Consider the following 19,781-nt stretch of genomic DNA (forward strand, 5'->3'; position numbering starts at 1 on the left):
ATCTCTTAGGTGCCTGCGAGCTGGCTGTGCCATAGCAACCAGATGAAGTGCTCAATTAGTCACTTTTCTTCTTCAGGATGCGACAAGAAATCTTCATTATTCTAATGAATAAACATGAGCATAGCTGCTGGATTAGAGTGTCGTTCAAGAACACTAATGTGTGTCAATACTAAAGACACTTTCATTATGTTTAATTGGGCAGTTTGTGGGAGTATCTGTGGGTGGGTGGGGGAGTCGGGGCTGGAGGGGCTGTCACTTGTTGTAATGGAGATGGCTGTTTGTAAGTAAAGCAATATGTGCCTTTCCTCTTTTTACAGTTATGCTGCCAGTGTCTCTGTATGCACAGTAGACACAAATATTAGGAATAATAAGAATAGTATAATCTCAAAATCAATATGACATGGTATTCAGTTTAATTTAAATCATGCAGCAATTTAATTAAAATAAAAAGTCTGTCAGCAAAGATTCAAGTCATTATGGTGTCAACATTCTGTCTGAGATCAGGTCTCGCCATCCGAACTGAAGACTTTTTGATTACAGGCTAAAATGTATCAAGTATCAAAAGTTGACACTGAAATAGGGATAAGACACCTCAGTAAAACTAGCTGACAGACTGGAAGAATTTATTTTTTTTTACCAGCATGTTTATCACCATTTCTTCCAGTTTGCCAGCCAGAGCTGCTGAGCTGGTTTTTCAAAATTTTCACATAAATCATAATTTGCCAAATTTTTAGACTGTATTTTATTTAAGCAAAGTCTTTGTTCAGCTGTTGTGTTTGTCGACTAAAAATTAGTGGGGATTTTAAAGGGAGAAGTAAGTTTTACTACCATGCTGTGAGTACACACATGCTTGATTATCCTATATTTTTGTATGAGAACAGCCTATTTGACTCTTGCCAAAGACTGATGAATAAACCAGTCAACACGGAAATAAATAAAAGATCAACAGTAAGTGCTTTAGTTCCCCTCATTTGATCATTTCCAACTATAATTTAATATGCCAACAGGACCAATAAAGTACAATGTCATCTGCTGTCATTTTCCTTTAGCCTTTCCAATCTGACACATAATAATTAGCTGTATCAACATAGAAATGAGCTCATGTTTTGATGTATTGACAGAATAAAGAGCAAAAGAATCAGACTGACTCATCATGGACGATGGTTGGTCCGTCGCGGATGGCCGCCTCCTCCTTAATGACATTGATGAGCTCGAAGGTGCTGCTGATGGGTGCGTCAGGGTTCGGCCACTTGGGGCACTGAAAGTGACGCACTTCTAATACATAGTCATCCTGGTAGTCAGACAGAGGGTGAGACAGGACGAAAGACAGCAACACAGAGAGACACAAGTTACTTACAGAGGAAGTTAGATGAAAGGTTTCCACATTCATCTTCAACTCAGGAGTGTGAAGCAAACTAATCAGATTGAGGTCTCTTATGGTTCCAACAGCTGACAAATTCATTTTGGTAAAATTCTATTTAAATCAAAAATGTTTTTTCCTTTTCTAACATTTATATTCACATTCAAGACAGAGACTGCTGACTCAGTGACTATGAGAAGGTTTAAAGAAGTTCACATTCTGTTAGAATATTTCAGAAGTCGTTCTCATGTCAACTGAAATTTCATTATGAGACATCATTGGTCTTCTTTAAGCTTTCAGCTGACATTGTGAGGTTTGTGTACCTGAACAAATGAGGCAAAATATGGACTATGGAAGCTCAATAATGATAAAAGTATTGTATAAGCAGAAATTGCAACCAATCTGCAAGTAAAGATATGAAAGACATGGAACATTCTGATAAGGAGACAATAGATCCATTCCTGGCAAACACATCTGCTGTTGCTCATTTCACAGTTAAAGTCTTTAAAGCATAAGGCTGCCAATTTTCTATATTTTTCTGATTGTGAATAAATCTCATGCGCACAGCCAAACCAACAATGAACTGATCTACTAACATGTATTGTGTGTGAATGCAAAGCCTGATATATCTTATTCCTCTGTGCTGTAGACCTCCGTTGTTGTCCAAAAACTATTAAAAACAAATCAATGAGCCACACCGCTGCTTCTTCTCTGTTTCTTCATCCATTGGGACAGTGGTTACCAAAACCTATTTAGAAATGGCTCCAAAGAGTAAAAATAGTGATAGTAAACCACTACTGTGCATGCGTGGAAATACAGTCTGTTTACATGGCTTTGCTAGCTTGTTGTGCTACCTGTCACAGTCTCTTGACATTGTACTTTTCTTTGAGAACTTTATCATGTAGTACAAAGTCAGTGCAGTGGTGTGACTCAACAATGTGTTTTTAACAGTTTTTGCACAATGGAGGTCTACAGCACAGAAGAATAAGATATATCAGGCTTTGCATACACACACAATACTTGTTGTTAGTAGTAGTTCATTGTTGGTTTGACTGTGCACATGAGATTTGTTGACAGTAAGAAAAATGTAGGAAATCGCCAGTGAAACCCTTTAAGACAAACAAGAAAGCTGATGGGCAACAGTGGAATATTAAAGACAGAGTGTAGGGCATACACATCCAAAAAATGTCTACAGGTGCTGGATCTAAACACAAACAGAAGGCAAAAGGCCTGACAAAGAGCCCTGTTAGAACGGAATGTTGCTCTGTTCATTTGCTGGGGGCTGCCAGTAGTTTATGAATCTTTTTGGAATATTGCCTGATGTTACTTAGAAGCTGGAGACTAAAAGGATGATGCCTCACTTCCCGGTCAAATCCAGAGGAGTTTTCTCTTCGCCCACATGAAATTTACACACAAGGGATATAAAAACTGAGAGCAAGCAGCTTTGAAGATAGTGAGCAAGGAAACTCTTGTTGCTTGTTCAACTCTACAGATGCAGTTCCTCTGGAGGCTCCAAACATCGATCACACTCGGTGCTCTGTTCTCACTCACCCTCAAAACGTAGACTACATTTACCAATCTCTCCCTGCCGGTGTAAAATCTGGAAATGCTTTTCCTATTAGTACAAAATGGTGAAGCTCATAACTAATATGTCCTTCTGTTGTTTCACTACATGAGTATTTCAGTGTGATCATACTTATTTAATTAGTACATGCAGTTCTCCGTTTCTCTCTCTCTCACACATACACACACACACACTGAGCAACCTGTGTAGCTTCCAGGATGAAGTCGTGGATGCTGATCTGCTCCTCGTTGGACAGACAGAGTCGGTCTTTACTGATGAGGGTGACAGTGAACGCCTCGCAGTTCATGGCCTCCTCCCTGCTGGGCCAGTACACAAACTCATCCTCTGCCTGAAGAAGAGACTGTTTCACTACTGTGTTCATTTAACCATGTATCACAGGACACAGTATTACTGTAGCAATTTTTCTATTTACACAGGTGAGGAAAAGCTTCACTCAGTGCAACATTTGGACTGAAATTTCCATTTTCAGTGTGTAAATAACTAATGTAATGACAACAATAAGAGGAAAAACAACAAATTTGAACATCAACAGTTGTCTTGCAGTCCCTGATTTGTGAAATGATCTCTTAGTGTTTCACACCTATGGAATACATAACCCATCGAGTCTTGGAATTTGTATTAGTTGGATGTGCTACCAATCAAAGAGATCCCATGATCAAGAATTTACAAAATACACCAGAAAGTCAAGCTCAGCTGTGACCCAAGCTTTCAGTTACAGGCTTGTTTCTCAGTCCTGTCTGGTTCTGGTCATGTCACTTTCACTTCCAATCCGGTTTAAGGTGTGACAGGCAGCACTTTAAATGTTAAACTTGGTGCTTCTGCATCCCCTCAGTTCTGATCCTGCAATTTCTATATAGATTGTCTGAATTTATATGGAGCAAAATCCATCATCATGCAATGCTGAAATGACTATGGCACATAAAACCTGTGTGAGATAGATTTGCAGTTTACGCAAACACGTCTTTACTCCATAGGTCTTAAAATCCCAACAACACAATGTAGAAGTCCTGCTGTCCCACGGAAACCCTGCAGAAAGCACACAGGACCCACAAGCAGATGTCAAGCTTAAGCATGCTTATGAACATGCATGCGTGTGTATGGGTGCATGTGTGACCCACAAGCACATGTTTGCATGGGTATGACTTATGCTACTAACCACAATGACACAGAATGGAACTCTTGCTCATGAAGGTGTGTGTGTGTGTGAGTGTGTCTGCTTGGGGGACTGCTTGTATGGGGACTGCTTGTTCAACTGGGGACAAAAATCATGTCCCCAATTGGGAAAAAGCTGATTTTGGGGTCAGCAGTTAAGGTTAGGCCTTGGCAAATAGTGCTTATGGTTAGGGTAAGTCTCCAGGAAACAGATGGAGTGTTATGTCCCTAAAAGTGACCATGATCTGATATGTGTGTGTACATGTGTGCGTGCGTGTATGTACGTGTGTTTGTGTGTGTTTCCTACCAGTCCATGGTTGGCAGGCAGCATAATAATGATTTGTGCATTATGGTCCCAGATCATTCTCCAGAAGTCTTTTGTGGTGTGGGGCAGAGGATGCTGGGTAATTATGAACTCATTACTGCGGTAGTAACCCTGTAAAAACAACATGTCAGTGGGAAAATGACACACACACCAATTACACAACCACTGACTGACTTGGATTCAGGTTCAAATTAAAAACACAGTTTTAACACATATTCTTGTTGGTGTATTGTTGCACATATTGTCCACATTTTTTTTATACTGAAAAGACTGTTACATTGGAAGATGATTTGACTAATTAACTGCTGAAGCCTCATAATAGCTTCAGATAAGATTTGGAATACCTTCTGGCACACAAGGAGGACTGTGGATTTTGTCCATCACTTACATTAAAAGGATCTTTTAATAGCCACTATGAAGAGGAGGAATGATTACAGCAACCAAAACCTGTGTCTATGTTCATTTGTGCACCAGAGTATTGTTTTAAGACAGACTTGAAAAATGTAACACTGCTGAGTAAATCACAAGCTCATTATCAGATGGTTATTTGAACATTTGGGATCTGCTTGCATTTTAAAGAACTAAAGAGAGCTTTGAGGCTTGATTCAAATCTGTGTGAAACCTGGCATCTGCTGGTGAAAGCAGGATACTGAACTAGCTAGTCAGCTATTGGCTGAGCTAGGGTTTCACTCTCTTTTTTTTTTACATTTGTCCTTAGCAAGTCCTCAAACTGCAATCCTAAATTGCTGGAGTATCCCTGGTTAGAGGTAGAGTCCCTCATTTTGTTATAGCACACCTAAATTTCCACATTTCATCCTGATTCACTTGATGTTTTGGATACTAAGTATGACCCGTGTAGAGTTTAAAGATATCGATGTTGAGCTGGGAGGAAAAAATTGGGCTTTTGGACATCATTATTCTAGATGAGAGAGTGCACAGTCATGTTGACTTGATGTAACCCGCACTGAGTTAAAACATTAAGCAGAGAGTAGAGAGATCAATGATTGACAGAAGAAATGGAAGTGCTGACCATGATGTAAGAGGCGTTAATGTAATCGGTGCCTTTCATGCCGGGCAAAGGTGCTAGGCCGACCCTCGCTCGCTCCGCTGCTCACAGATAGATAGAGAGAGAGAGAGAATGGTTTATTAGAACAGAGCAATCACAATGACAGCTCACTCTGTGTGCATTCATTCATTCTTTTGCTGTTACTGGTTGAGTGTTGACAGTTCTTGGTAATTCTTGGCTGGTGATTCAGAGAACTGTGGAACAGCCAGTGACTGTCAACAGATCATGTAACTGCTGTAGATAACGGAGAGTAGCTGAATAATGATACTGAGACCAGACAGTCTGTAAACAATAGAGCAGTACACTTTATTGTAGCTAATGAGCTTTTCTAATAAAAAATATTCTTATACTTAAGTTGCACACACAGGGCTGTCCTTCACGTTCACATTTTTAAAACCGATAGCACATGTTGGGGGTATCTGATTAAATAGCCTTTATGTTGTGTATCAGTATAACATTTTGTAAGTTCAACATTACAGCAAGTCCTGGAAATGTATGGTCACACAACCAGTTATTAGGAAAGTTTTAGGTTCTGTATGTCAACTTTGAAGAGTTGATCACTTTTTTTACCTGCTTACTTGTGCTGTTTATTGATTTTCTATGTAGCATGCTTCTACAATGTGAATGCTGTAAACTCACAGACAATCTATTCACCGAGTGTAGTAATGTGAATGGTTTCTAATTGCAGCTGTTTTTGCTGGAAGTTAGTATTTTCTGCTGCTTGGTTATTGCTGCTGGAGGCAATTTCATTTCAAATTTAATACGTTTTTACATGTCATGTTGCACTTACATGGCACCACAGAGGAGTTTCGATTTTTCTCTTTGTTGCACTCCTTCTGAGCGTTGAAGCACTCCATGAATCTGGCATTGCACTGTGTAACGAGCTGAAACATAAAAGATCAAGGGAGGGAGTGTTAGAATTTCTCACACATTGAATTGCAAACTAACTAAACACAACCAAGCTTTTTGATTTTGTGCAACTAAAAGATTTTGCAACATATGCTTGCTTTTCATCTTATCCAATGTCTTTACCCCATCCATTTATCTGTCCCCTTATCTTAAAGGCACCTTGTGGAATTTTTTAACACAGTCTATGGAGCAATCATTTTTGAGCGATTCCCTGTTTCGATTGTATCTCCTTTCTATGCATGAGGACTCAAATGAACACTCACATGCATACAGGCAACACAATATACATTTCTGCTGATGGTTTCACACTATTGGACTGATTGACAGTTAGTATATAACAGCAAAAAGTAGGGAAGAGGACTGCTAACTATGAAGACATATGTAAACAATGCAGGTTTCAAAATATTCAAAAAATTGGCTTTGCAAAGGTTTTCACAGGGCTTTTTGGTGAAAAAACAATTAATGTAAATATAAGTGTAAAAAAGCTCCATAGGGTACCTTTAACCCTTGTTCGTCAGTAAAACATCTCCAGTGCTCCAGTGCATAAGCTAACTGCTCATTAAGCTACTCATTTTATATATCTACATGTGTTAAATACACACACACAACATGCGAAAAAGACAATAAACAAACGAGAGCTGAACACATGATGCTATGCACACACTGAGATGAAACTGATCCTCTTATCTAGGTGAACTCCTGCTAAGTAAACAAGCACACTTCCCATATGTCAGACTGTTGACTAATAATAGGCTACCTTTAGCTCAGGATAAACTTGTGCAAATATTTACTCTAAATCATGAGGGCCTATTATGTGCCAGGTATGGTACATTTGTGAAAAATCTGTGTGGTTAACCCCTTATTGAACAGCAAAAGTAAACACATTAGCATCAGATCATCATCTCTGAAGGACTTCAGCCTTGTCAGAGGGATTCTATAACAAAACCTGCAGATAAAACAGAAAGCTGCTCACAATAGAAAATCTCCCACTAAGAACAGAAAACACAGCAACCAAACTAGCTCAAAGAAGTTGGGCAACAACCACAGAGACCAGAAGGAAAACACAAGAGCTACAAACAATGACTAAATTCAAATCCTGTCATGAAGGCATAAATGAATTACCATAACAAAGGAAGCTTTTGTTTTGCACACTCACTCCATCTAGTCCAGACTTTGGACTTTATTGTGGCACATCTGATTAAATCCATCACAATTACCAAAGATCCAATTACCTCCCAACCAACCCTCATTCTACATACAACCAACACAAAGCAGGGCTGCATGATAAGAAATCTTTACAAATTGATCAAAAAAATGTTATATCAAAACAAATCAATATTGTATTGTGATTTTCATTGAAAACCTATAATTTGTTCTGTGCAGAAAACTACAGATTTGTTTTTCCTGGAGGAGTTTTCTATCATGTTTTTTTTTTTTTTTGCCCTGAATCCCAGGCCTTTGATAATAAGCACCTTCCATTCTGTTTCTGTTATGATTTTTATTTACATTGTTATAAATTAATTAGTTACTTAATGTTATCATCAGGGGTTAAATTGGGCTGGACATTTACTGAGAATATCCATAAATTAATGCTCAGTTTTACAAACAGGGACAGAAATAAAACATGGACCTGCCTGCTGTGTTCAGTTCATACATGCCAGCTAAGATCTCTGAACGCAACACAGCCCAGGTTCAGTTTAAGCTAGCCAACAGCTGTTAGCGTCAAGCTAGCTATGAAGCAGGAACAAAACCAAAAATTAGATTTTGTATTCAAAATAAAAACACTAATACATAAACAAAATACATATTCAAAACATAATTTAATATTGTTTTTTTTACTTGATTATATGGTGTTCTTCTCTTATGTAATGTAACATGTATGTATTTTTGCTCTGATACCTACATGTCTTTAAATGGTAGAAGTATTTGTTGTATTCGTCTGAACTTGATCATCGTTATTATACACATTTAAAGATCTTATTTAAATGTTTTGTATATATAACTGAACTAGTAAGCTAATAGTAAGCTAAAAGTAATAAGCTAGTAATATAAAGCTTATACAGCTTGTAAGCTAACTAGATCTTACTCATTACCAAATATGCCACTGGTGTACTTGTATTTTATGTGACTAAATATACTAACTGTCACATGAGATGAAAACTGATTCTCATTTGTCCCTTCACCTTGAACTGTTTCTCCACATGTGTGCGGCCGCTGTGTCCTGGTGTTGTGATGTTGTTGAAGTAGCTGTGAAGCTGGCTGGCCGCCACTTCTGTCTCCTTCCCCAAGATGGCTTCCATCAAGGCATCGTGGATGAAGATGTACTGCTCCTGGTGGACAGAAAACAAGAGGAGTGTTTAACAGCTGCTGTGGAAGATCAGTGTGGGTGTGCAGACATAAAGTCTCATTCTGGGGTTGGCATGCCTAAACCATTGGTTTCATTGGCTTTCTTTTGCATATTTTGCATAGCTCTCAAAATGGATTAATGATATTTTTTAAGATGTGTTTAGCTTAAAGCGAAATGGTCACAGGAGTTGGCTGTCAGTTAGTGCAACAGAAAAACAGACTGAACAGAATTCAGTAGAGCGTAGAGTAGATAAACTTAACAGGAGCTGCTGCCACAAAAGACAGATTTAACACTTAACAAAGGATATTACTGAAGTTATTACTTTGGTCACAAAACAATGGAGGTTTATTTTTTTTACAATGGTAGATTTGTTTGATCGGGTCTTCTATGGTAGTTTTGTTATTAACTGTGAGTGACAGCGTAACTTTTTTGCGAAAAAAAACTATATTCCAAGTGGGTTCTGACCATTATTGTTCACATTGTCTTTCTTTCCAGTCTTACTGTTGGTTGATCAGTCCAAAGATACTGGATCTCCACAACTACTGACTGTGGATATTCACCGTCCCCAAAGGATGATTCCTACTGTTATGACCAAGAGCTTTCTTTAAGCATCAGTATCAGAAAAACTTGACAAACACTGTGATTCATAAAATGGCACAAATTACAGTACTACAGTGTAGCTACACAACCATATTTTCACTGTGGATATTCATGGTCCCTGGAGGATAAATTCTAATGTTTTTGGTGAAATCCTGCCCTTCCTTTACTGCTATGCTCAGGAAAAAAACACCGTCACCTTTAATGAATCCCCATTAACACAAAATTGACTTAAAACAATTCCATTCCAATTTTCTATTTTGGTAGCCAAAATAAAATGTCCATTTTAGGTAATATAATGCAAACCCGTTAGAATTTGGTGATTCCATAATCTGACCTGTAGTGTTTACAGGAGGGTTGGATGACACACATTGACCCATTAAGATAGGTTTGACATATGGCACTGTGTTTGGCTACTATTAAAGACGCTAAACTCACCAGAGGAAACAGTGAAGTGCATGAATGAGTTCATTGTCCCTGCTCTCATAACATAAAAGCTGCATTTGCCCAACACATTGCTCAAACACATTTCGGTGCACACATAGGCATACACATACAAACCTCAGTCTGGACAAGGTAGTTGCGTTGGGTGCGTATGTGTTTGAGGAAGGCGAGTACATTAACTGTGCTCTTGTCTTTGATCTGCTGCAGCATACTGTCGATGACGATGTATGTCCCTGTCCGACCCACTCCAGCACTGCAACACAATACAACAACAGTGAGAACCAACAGGACAAGCCAAAGGACTTCATGAGATAAATGTATTTTATCTAGGAAATAATGCATTTGAATGGCTATGACATGGTTGTTTGGGTGTTTTATGCTTGTATTAGTGTGTTGACATAAAGAAGAAGAAAGCTGACAGGAGATGAGGTAGACAGACCTGAACCTGTCACACCGTGATTACACACACTTAAACACCTATGACATCAAGGCACACTATTGCCCATTGCTGATTCACTGCTATCCACAGCATACTTGCAGAAGCAGTGGGTGTAATACCACAATCCCTTACATTTTTATTGACTTTCTAGTAAAAGTGTCTCTTTCTTTCCCACCATATACAAGCTCACTATAAAAACCTATTTTGCAAGCACAAAACAAGTTTCAACACTAATCAATGTGGGAGTCACCTTTGTGGAGTGTTTAGCAATAGATTTATAAGTGCAAAATACCTTTTGATAGCAGGTGGGGACAGAATTGTCTGCATGTTTATGCAGACTTTCTCTTCAAAGTCTCATGTCCCAGTTTTAGCAGTTTGTATCAATTACATGCAAACTCTATCTGACAGCAAAATGGACCTTTTCATGAAATGTTTGTGTTAATTGGTCACTGTGAACCCTGTCTTTTATATATAAAGATGTTTATTCCATTTGTCAGCATATACCTGAAGAAGGTCTTTGACTGAAACGTCGTATATATTAAAGGATCTTTATTGAGCAAGTGAAGACAGTGTGCGGGTGTCCCTTCTTCCTTTTTGTTTGTGCTTTGAATAAACTTCCATACTCACAAGCTAAATACGTAATATCCCTACAGGAACTGTATTCCATATTTGGATGTTTTCCTCATCTGTGACAAAACAATTTTAACTACTCAGAACAGATAAAGAAAATGAAGCAAGAAATACAGATGATGTAATTAAAGGAACAGTTAGGAAAGGTCTCTGCATGGCCACAAATACAATCAGCACCAATACTGTTCTTACTAATTCAGTAGTTTAGTTTCCTGTGGTTTTAAAGCAGTAAGGTAAATGTGATTGTGCCTTTGTCTGCTCTGTTTCCTGCATAATGATGTCTGTACATGTGTGCCGGTACAAAGTGGTAATAATGAGTGGTATGTCAGCAGCCGCAGCAGCGAGGCAGTATGACAAGTTATTATCAACCATCACAGTGCAGATGATAGCAGAGAGCTTCATACTCATTCCCCCATTGGCCATGGGCAGTGGACAATGACCAAACCAGTAATTTCCCTGCCTGCCTTACATTAAAATGCTCTTAAATACAAGCTGGCAACTGTGACTGCAGGTTTCTGCTTAGATCTGCAGTTGTAGTAATTGTAGCTGTAAGTGTAAAAGACAGAAGGTGTGGGTGTTATCTTATCAGCTACAAATAGCTATGTGACATCTCTGTGTATCAGTGATAAGTGGAAATACATATGACTGGAGCATTTTTACATTTGTGTTCTTTACAGACATACTGTAAATTTTCAAACAATATCCGATATTCAAATAATGGCAGAGCCTCATAAAATGAATAGTCATGAAATCAAATCAGTGTGGCCAGCACAAACAAATAAAGGCCAGCTAAAAAACATGGGGTTGGGAATTATCTGTAATATAACAGTTCACATGCTAAATTCACCATAGTGTACTTTTCTACAGCACTTATTCCATCAGTACAACAGAGTTATGTCATGTTCACTACTCTGCTGCTCTCAGGTTCTCTTTCTAACATGAATACTATTTTTATTCACTAATCATTTTCAATTGTTTACCATTTTTTCCCAACCGCTGTTAAGCTACTTTAAAGTTCCTGCAGATTTTTTATATCAAAAAGCTACAGAAAAAGAGAGAGTATGCCAGTTGAGTTCCTGTAAGACTTTAATGTGAAACATCTTTACAGGAAGTGTTCAGTCAGTGTTAGTAGCTTAATAGCTATTGAGAAAATGGCAAATTGGTGATTTATAACTGAGAAACTGAGAAAAGCTGAGTGGTGAGTATGACACAACTCTATTGTTGTCTTGACTGATATGTGATGTGAAATGTACATTATATTGAACAACAGGTAAACACAGAGGTTTGCATGAAGTAGGGAAATTAGGAATAAATGCCTGTTTTTAATATACTGTAAGCCTGTTTCCAATAAAGGACTGGTCCCCTCTGCGCCTGAAATATTTGAGAATCTATACAAAATCAAATGGACACAGAATGGCCCACCCACCCAGGAATTTGGCCCTCCCATGAGAAATCATCATCAACGCCATTTTAATGTACAGACATTAAAACAGCATTAAAACTGTCGTCTCTTTCTGTTTCTAAGAGGCTTGGTTAACCCAAAATACCTGTTTCGGTTTAACCACCGACTGTGTTATTTGGTGACTCTGAGGGAAATGTGTCATGGTTGTTGTGGTGACAGCAGCTGTTGAAAACAGGAATATAGGTGTCCTCCTAAAGTCGTAAATTATCATATGTTCAACACAGTATATATTTGTCTGGTCCTTTTTATATGACATTATGCAAATTAAATGGTGTCATCAACAAGAAGTGTTCACATTTCTCGGCCTTTCCATGAAAACCAAAATGCCCTGCCAGTTACTTTCCTCTGGCACCAGGACTGGTTCCCTAGTTATTTCAAAAGGTTGTAAGTAAGTCTTTTAATCATGTAGAGAGAAATCAGTTCAAATACACATAATGAAGACATACTGTAGTCTAATGAAGAAACAGTCTAATTAATTTAGGTGAAAGTTGCATGTCAGAGGGGACCATATTGATGCAGGGATCTGAATTACAGTGAAGTGAAAGCAACAGACAGGCGTTACCTGCAGTGGACAAGCATGGGTCCCATATCAGGCATCTGGGCGGCTGAGGACCTGCGGACAAAGGTGAGGACAGGCAGGGTGTACTCTGGGACACCCATGTCTGGCCACTGGGTGTAATGGTACTGGAGCACTGTGCGTTCACTCTGGGCACGCGTCTTCGGGTTCCCCTTCCCACCCTGGATGGAAGTAAAGAGAGAAGGGAAGAGATGTTTGTTGGGTTGGGGATAAATGAAAGACAAGATGGTGGTGGCAGTATCGAAGGAGGGAGACAAAGAATGCACAATTAGCATCAACTTGTTGTGTAAAGCATCTTTGAGTATGTTAAAAAGCATTCTAAATTCTAAAATATGGTTATGTTTTTGCATTTATCCAGAAATATATTAATGAAACTAAATGAAGTGGAACAAAAATTCAAGACTGACAAGACACTATACATTGTTAGTGGCAGATCACAACAGTAGAAGATTAAAGGGAATATGGGTTCTGAGAGGCTGTTGATTTGAGAAAAAAAAAATAATAATGTGAATCCAGTAAGTATACACCTTGCTATAACTAACTGATTCCCACAGGTGCAGCTAGAAAGAGTACAGTTGTTATAAAAATTATGATTACACTGTGTATCAGTGATGGTACTATTTTATCTAGATCATAATGAATTGTTCTTGTCTTGTACTGCAAGTCTGCAACATCAGCAGACTTATCAGCTACGGTTAAAAGAAGTTCAGCATTATGTTTGTAAAGAGGAAGATGTAGAAATTAAAATTCGTTGGAGACAGGGTGAGACATGTCATCTGGGGGTCAGTTGGGCAGGATGGCTCCTGGACAGGAGAAGTGAAAACAGACATGACGTTATCTATAAGTCTGTATTTGATAGATTAAGAAAAGAACTGTAACAACCACTTAAAGTGTATAAAACCCTGTTATAAGCGCTCCACTAGGAGCCCTGTATGTTGCATTGTGAAACGCTCCTTCTTGTACAAGAAAATAAATTCTGTTAAATGTTGATACTTCGGCTCTGGTCTCTATTGTTTAATGGTCATTAAGAAGAAATTTTTTTAACAACAGTCTAGACCTGCTCTGTGTGAAAAGTGCCCTGAGATAACTTCTGTTGTGATTTGGCGTTATATACATAAATAATATTAAGAAATAGAAAACTGCTGATTAGAAAGCATAACATCACTTCCTGAGTTAAGCATCAAACATTGAAACTAGAACTCCTTCCTGTCCAGACAAGAAGAAATTCAGCTTCTTCTCATCCATTCTCACCTTTTTGACTTTAGTGTTGCGCAGTGTGAAATGGCGAACAGTGTAGCAGGCATGAACTTTAGTGCTTTTCAGTGTGACGACCATGTTGCCATACTCTTCACTGTTCTCTGTTGGCCAGTACTGGTCACATTTTCTCTGTACAACAAGCACACACACACATGAATCAAATCACTACACTGTTCAACAAATTGTGCTGCACATAAAGTTGTTATGGCTTTAAGAATGAGTTTTAAGGTACTATGTTGAGCCTGGAAACATTTTACTCAATGTATCACTTTTCCCATGAAAGAGACCAAATACTGTATGTGTACTGTTTTTGTGACAGTTGAAATTTAGTGCAGAATTATAAACCTCCTGAAAGGCACAGTTGTGAGGTGTGATTAAGTGAATAAAATACATTCATTTCTAGAAGTACAGAAACCCAGGCCTCTCAGAAAAAGGCTCTTCACAGTACAACAGTAAACATCACAATACAATTCACACACACAAAATGCGTTGAACTCTTGACTGCATGTGATATAACAGCAGATGACCATGCTGGATGCCCGTACTGCCCATTGAGAAGCCATTCTCAACATAAAAAAACACCATAATGGTCTTATTTACACTAGGTGTATTAATACTTGTGAATGACACCTTGATGCCAAAGCAGACCTTAAAGGGGTATTTTATTCATTTTGGCCAAGTTTAGATATCCTAATTACTGCTTTACACTTTCAGGCTGGACCTAAATCACAATGTTATGTTACCCTAAACTATATACTGTACATTAGCCAAAACTACAACAGTAAGGACTATCAGCTGGAACGGATGCTTTCAAGAGGATCATGCCCTCTGTCAGGCTGTCTATTTGGGATAAAGTTCCCAGCATCCCTAGAAAGGAGCATCCTTCCGTTAACCTGCAAATTTAGCTTTAACAACAGGATGCTACAGGTGCAAAAACTACACTAAAGTGTTTTATGAAAATGAAAATGTGCGGAGGCCTAATTCTTTATGCCACACATTCATAAATTGTAATGTACAGTTATAGGTTGCCAGACATATATGAACCTTGTTTTATACATCCAAAGGGCTGACTGTCAACATCTTTGTTATAGCACATACCCGGCCTTTCTCCACTAAGTTGGTGATCATCACGATGATGCCTGTATTCTGCTCCCACACCATCCTCCAGAAATCCTCGAAGGTGGACTTGAGAGGTCCCTGGGCTGCGATGTAAGCTTTAGGCTTATTATAACCCTAATGGATGAATGAAAGAGACAGAGCACTAGTTTGGCAATATGTGGCATACAGAATGCATATTAGCAAACGACAACAATCCTTCTAATCATTAATTATATTATATAAAGACATATCTCTGGATTCTTTATTTTGTTCTTGCAGTCATCATCTCTAAAATGATTCCTCTTATCAAGCCCACACACAGACTCAGATCTGTAATTGAGATGTCCCAGTGGAAGCACTCACATCCACATAGTTTGCGTTGATGTAGTCGGTGTGTTTGGAGTCCTTGGCAGCCAGCGGCCTCAGCTTCACCCTGCTGTGGTCATCTGAGGAGGAAACACAGAGCAGTAAAGCATTGAGTGTGTTTGTGTGACTGAAGGCACTAACCCTAACACAATGCTGTCCATGTAATGTTGTTAGTTTGGTGCCATGCCAAGACACCTGCTTCCAAACAGTAAGCACATTAACCTTTGTCTTTGAAACAATGGTCAAACTGGGTTGTGTGGCCTTTTACTGATAGCTAAACAGCATGGCACCTGCCCTTTGCTTCCAGCATGCACTCCAATAAACACAAGACTAAGCTACTTCCAGCCAGTAATCCACAGCCAATGGCTGTATGAGACATGTGAAATATTTATTAAAGATTGATGGAGTCAGGCACCAAACGTGTGTGATATTTGTGGGAAATTTTTGCTCTGCTAGTACTCTGCTAAAGCCCAAGGACAGTGATGTTGGTATCATAGAAATATCTGGCCAATGCTAACCAAATGTTCAGTGATAAATGGTATGATTATATATATTATATATTGATTTATGACACCATGACCTTTCCTCTTGTGCCACTATTAGGGCCAAACTACCACTAATACATTTCTCAAAATCTACAGAGGAAATTCACACCTACCAGGGAATTATCTATTTTATGGGTAATTACATAACTTTTCCTTTTTGCACAACAATTTGGACGAATCATCAGCAAGGTAACTGATTTGCTGTTGATATTCATGATTCCCAGCAGAGGAACCCTACTGATTTTTTGGTAATACAGTTGCCTTTCCTCTAGAACCATCCATACACCATCATTTCCACCTGCCCCACTAGGATCTTGCATGGCTAGTTACTGTGACATTTGCTGAGTACATTTATGCTCCCCAGAGAGAAAGAGCACTTTGGAATTTTGTGATGCTATGACTTTTTTTTTTTTTAATTTTCTTTTTGCTCTTCACATGCTATTCCTGGTAGCATTTTCTGAGCTGTCCTTGCTCATGTAAACCTCCTTTACAGGAAACTACCATGGAAAGAAACTTTTAACACCAAAATAAGGAGCAATCTGCTCCTTTTAAATATCCAGGTGTTTTTCAGTAAAATCAATAAAACTGAAAACAATGAGCCTTATCTATTGGCTGGTTTAAATCATCAAAATAAATCCAAATGATTAAACTTGTAACAGGAACACATTTTGGAATAATTTGTGTTTCAACCACAATTACTCAAAATACAGAGTACACAATTAGCATTGGTTGCTACAAGAGTGTCCAGTTGGATGAAATCACTCTGAACATAATTTCAGTGCAGGATATATTGATAATTTATCAGGTTTAGGGTAAACCAGCTGAAAGTTAGGAAAGAACAGTAAGAGTTGAGTCCCTGTCAGAGCTGTGACATGTTTGAAATGATGATGATTGCTACTCTTTGTACGTCTGCCTCAGTCAAAAATCACTCTCACGTCTCTAGCTTGTTCAAAATGCCCCAGCAAGGATTTTAACTGGCACCAAACATAGAGACAATATTACCCCAATCTCAGCACATCTGCACTGGTTACTGGTTAGATTGCGAATTGATTTTAAGATTTTATTGATTACTTTTGATGCAAGGCAAGATCTAGCCCATAGCTATATTGCTGACCTGTTAACCTGTTATGTGTATTTCTGAGTGTATAGTCCTGCTTTTGTTCACTCACAAGCCACTATGTTGATGTATCTGTTCTTGTGCTTGTTGTCAGGGTGGTTGGAGTGCTCCGATGTGATCTTCATATCTGCAGTGCAGCGTTGAACCTCCTGGGGAAGGACACACACACACACACACACACACACACACACACACACACACACACACACAAGTCACAAATCAGGAACACTGTTGTTGTGTTGTGGCAAGATCTCAAAAATGACTTGATTTTCATGATATTTAGTTTGGATATTAACGGTTCCCATGGAATCCTTATGTTTTGGCAACATCCTGAACTTTTATATAGTACCTCAATCACATTAAAATTTCTACCTCTATGTATGGGCAGATTGCTTTCAAATTTACTTTACACATTCATTCTCCCTGGAGGACAAACTCTTTCCATTTTGGCTTTGCTGTGACATCACCCTCAAGACTAAATGCCAACTTAGCACACATGAGAGCTCAATCTAATTGCAGAAAAAAAAAATTGCATTTTCAGTAGACACATTCATGCTCTGCAGAGGATCAACCACTTTGATTTAACTAACCAAAAGAACTTAATTGCCAGTTTTGTACAGCGGGGTGTAATAAACATTGCAGCCTGTAGGGGCTGGTGCCTGTGCTTTAGATTTCAAAAGCAAAACACTTGTAATTCAGTAGGTCTTCTGAAGGATTTGCATTTCTTACTGTCCAAATGTAGCCTACATATTACTTCTCATAATTTATTAAAAAGGTATTTTGTTGTTGATGGATAATGTATTTTTGGGTGTCTCACATCCACCAGACATTGCTGTCATAGCTTTGAAATGGTCTACTTCTCTTGCACAAAAGCTGCTCTCCTTGTTCTACCTGTTCAGGCTGATTCCAACTTCCTCACCCTCTCATTCTCTCCCTTTCTCTTTTAGTACAGCAAGTGTTCCTCTCTTCATAGCTTGTGCTTAAATAAGCTACATCCCTTAATTTATTTTCTTGACTTGAGGGCATAGTACAACATGCTGGAAAGAAACAGCTACAGTGAATTTAGACTGAAAATCAATTACAGGATTCACCCTGGAGATCTTTTCTTGTTTACTTCCTCTATTTTTTCCATAATTATTCTCCTACGTGGATACTGCCTCATGGCTGTCGCTTACAGTCCTAAAAATGACATAGAGCAATGCCGGGTTTAGCAGCCTGTGAATATATGTCAGTGTTTAATGTCGAGTTCCTGCCAAGCAAACAGCTGTTGGCTGCTAGCTCAGCATGGCCAACAGGGAACGCAGGCGCTGGATTTGGCTCTGACCCTTCGGTCTCATTTCCTCTGGGACTTTACAGGCTGATCGCCTTGTTTTAGCACTATTAAACATGGATTCGTCATTCTAATTGGGATTGGGATTTATTTTGGATGTAGTGATTCACGTGAATATGTGTGAGTGGATCAGGTTGTAGGTATGATGGGAAGAGACAGGATAGGACTGGAGATGATGTCACACAGACAGGTGATATGATCAGCAGATGGTGCATGAACTGGCACGTATATTCACACATATGTGCAAACATTTGAACACATGCAAGAACACACAAGCACTGATATTTGCATGCACACAGACACAGACACACACACAGAGACACACACACACACACACACACACACACACACACACACACACACACACACACACACACCATAAACAGGTTCCATTTCTGGTGCTATCTTAGAACACGAGAGAGTCAATGTGTACTGAAATTCAGTAAGGTACATATACTGTCATGTACTGCCCTTTCAAGACAACATAGTGATGCAACCTAGCTTCATGACCCTGCTCCAAACAGGCTGGAATGTACATTTGACAGTGCTTGTATATGGTATGAGAGCAAACACATGTACAGATGGGTGTCAAACGAAAGAAAAAAAACTGCATAGACCTGTTTACAGCTTTAACATGTGATCTGGATCTACTTTTTCCCCTCTCACTGAGGAGGATGTCTCCATATTCCCCATTAACATGCCCCCAACCTCTATAGAAGCATCTTCATTTGTTATGATTCTCCACTCATTTATTCACCTTACCGCATCAATGAAGGTACACCTCTTTAACACACTTCTCTGAACATTATAACCTTCATGAAGGGAGGATTAATTGTACAGCATGTATAATGCTATATGTATGAAGTATTTTCCTCAAACTCTCAAGTATTTACTGCTACTTTTGATTATTTAGTTGGGTAACAATGATGACATATGTAGATGGGACTAAATCATGATGATTGATGCCTTCAGCCTCCGGGAGTTCCTCTGTCACAGGAGGAAAAATTGGGGCAGCCGGGATAGTGAGGATGTAGCAGGGGGGATAATTTCATTTGAGAGAGAGCTCCCTTCCTAAAGCACTTCCAGTGTCCATCAAGCCTAAACCAGGGCAGAGGGGGGGAAGGGACTCATTGTGCTATGTGGTGTGTGAAGGGCTCTGTTTTTCCAATTAAGTA

At 38.9% G+C, this 19,781-nt stretch overlaps 1 protein-coding gene across 1 annotated transcript in view; it reads right to left on the bottom strand.

Annotated features, from left to right (window-relative positions):
- Positions 1–19,781, bottom strand: part of LOC122981010 (receptor-type tyrosine-protein phosphatase gamma-like) — a 489,168-nt gene that overhangs the window by 7,595 nt on the left and 461,792 nt on the right. Inside the window, exons 16-27 of the mRNA XM_044349485.1 lie at positions 17,329–17,425; positions 15,612–15,694; positions 15,249–15,383; positions 14,145–14,279; positions 12,879–13,054; positions 9,903–10,038; positions 8,581–8,727; positions 6,279–6,372; positions 5,453–5,529; positions 4,405–4,533; positions 3,127–3,273; positions 1,149–1,291 (exon numbers count right to left, since the gene is read on the bottom strand). Coding sequence (XP_044205420.1) covers positions 1,149–1,291; positions 3,127–3,273; positions 4,405–4,533; positions 5,453–5,529; positions 6,279–6,372; positions 8,581–8,727; positions 9,903–10,038; positions 12,879–13,054; positions 14,145–14,279; positions 15,249–15,383; positions 15,612–15,694; positions 17,329–17,425 — 1,499 coding nt within the window. The remainder of the gene's footprint in view (positions 1–1,148; positions 1,292–3,126; positions 3,274–4,404; positions 4,534–5,452; positions 5,530–6,278; positions 6,373–8,580; positions 8,728–9,902; positions 10,039–12,878; positions 13,055–14,144; positions 14,280–15,248; positions 15,384–15,611; positions 15,695–17,328; positions 17,426–19,781) is intronic.

This window comes from Thunnus albacares, chromosome 4, assembly GCF_914725855.1.
Source record: "Thunnus albacares chromosome 4, fThuAlb1.1, whole genome shotgun sequence".
Lineage (NCBI taxonomy): Eukaryota > Metazoa > Chordata > Actinopteri > Scombriformes > Scombridae > Thunnus > Thunnus albacares.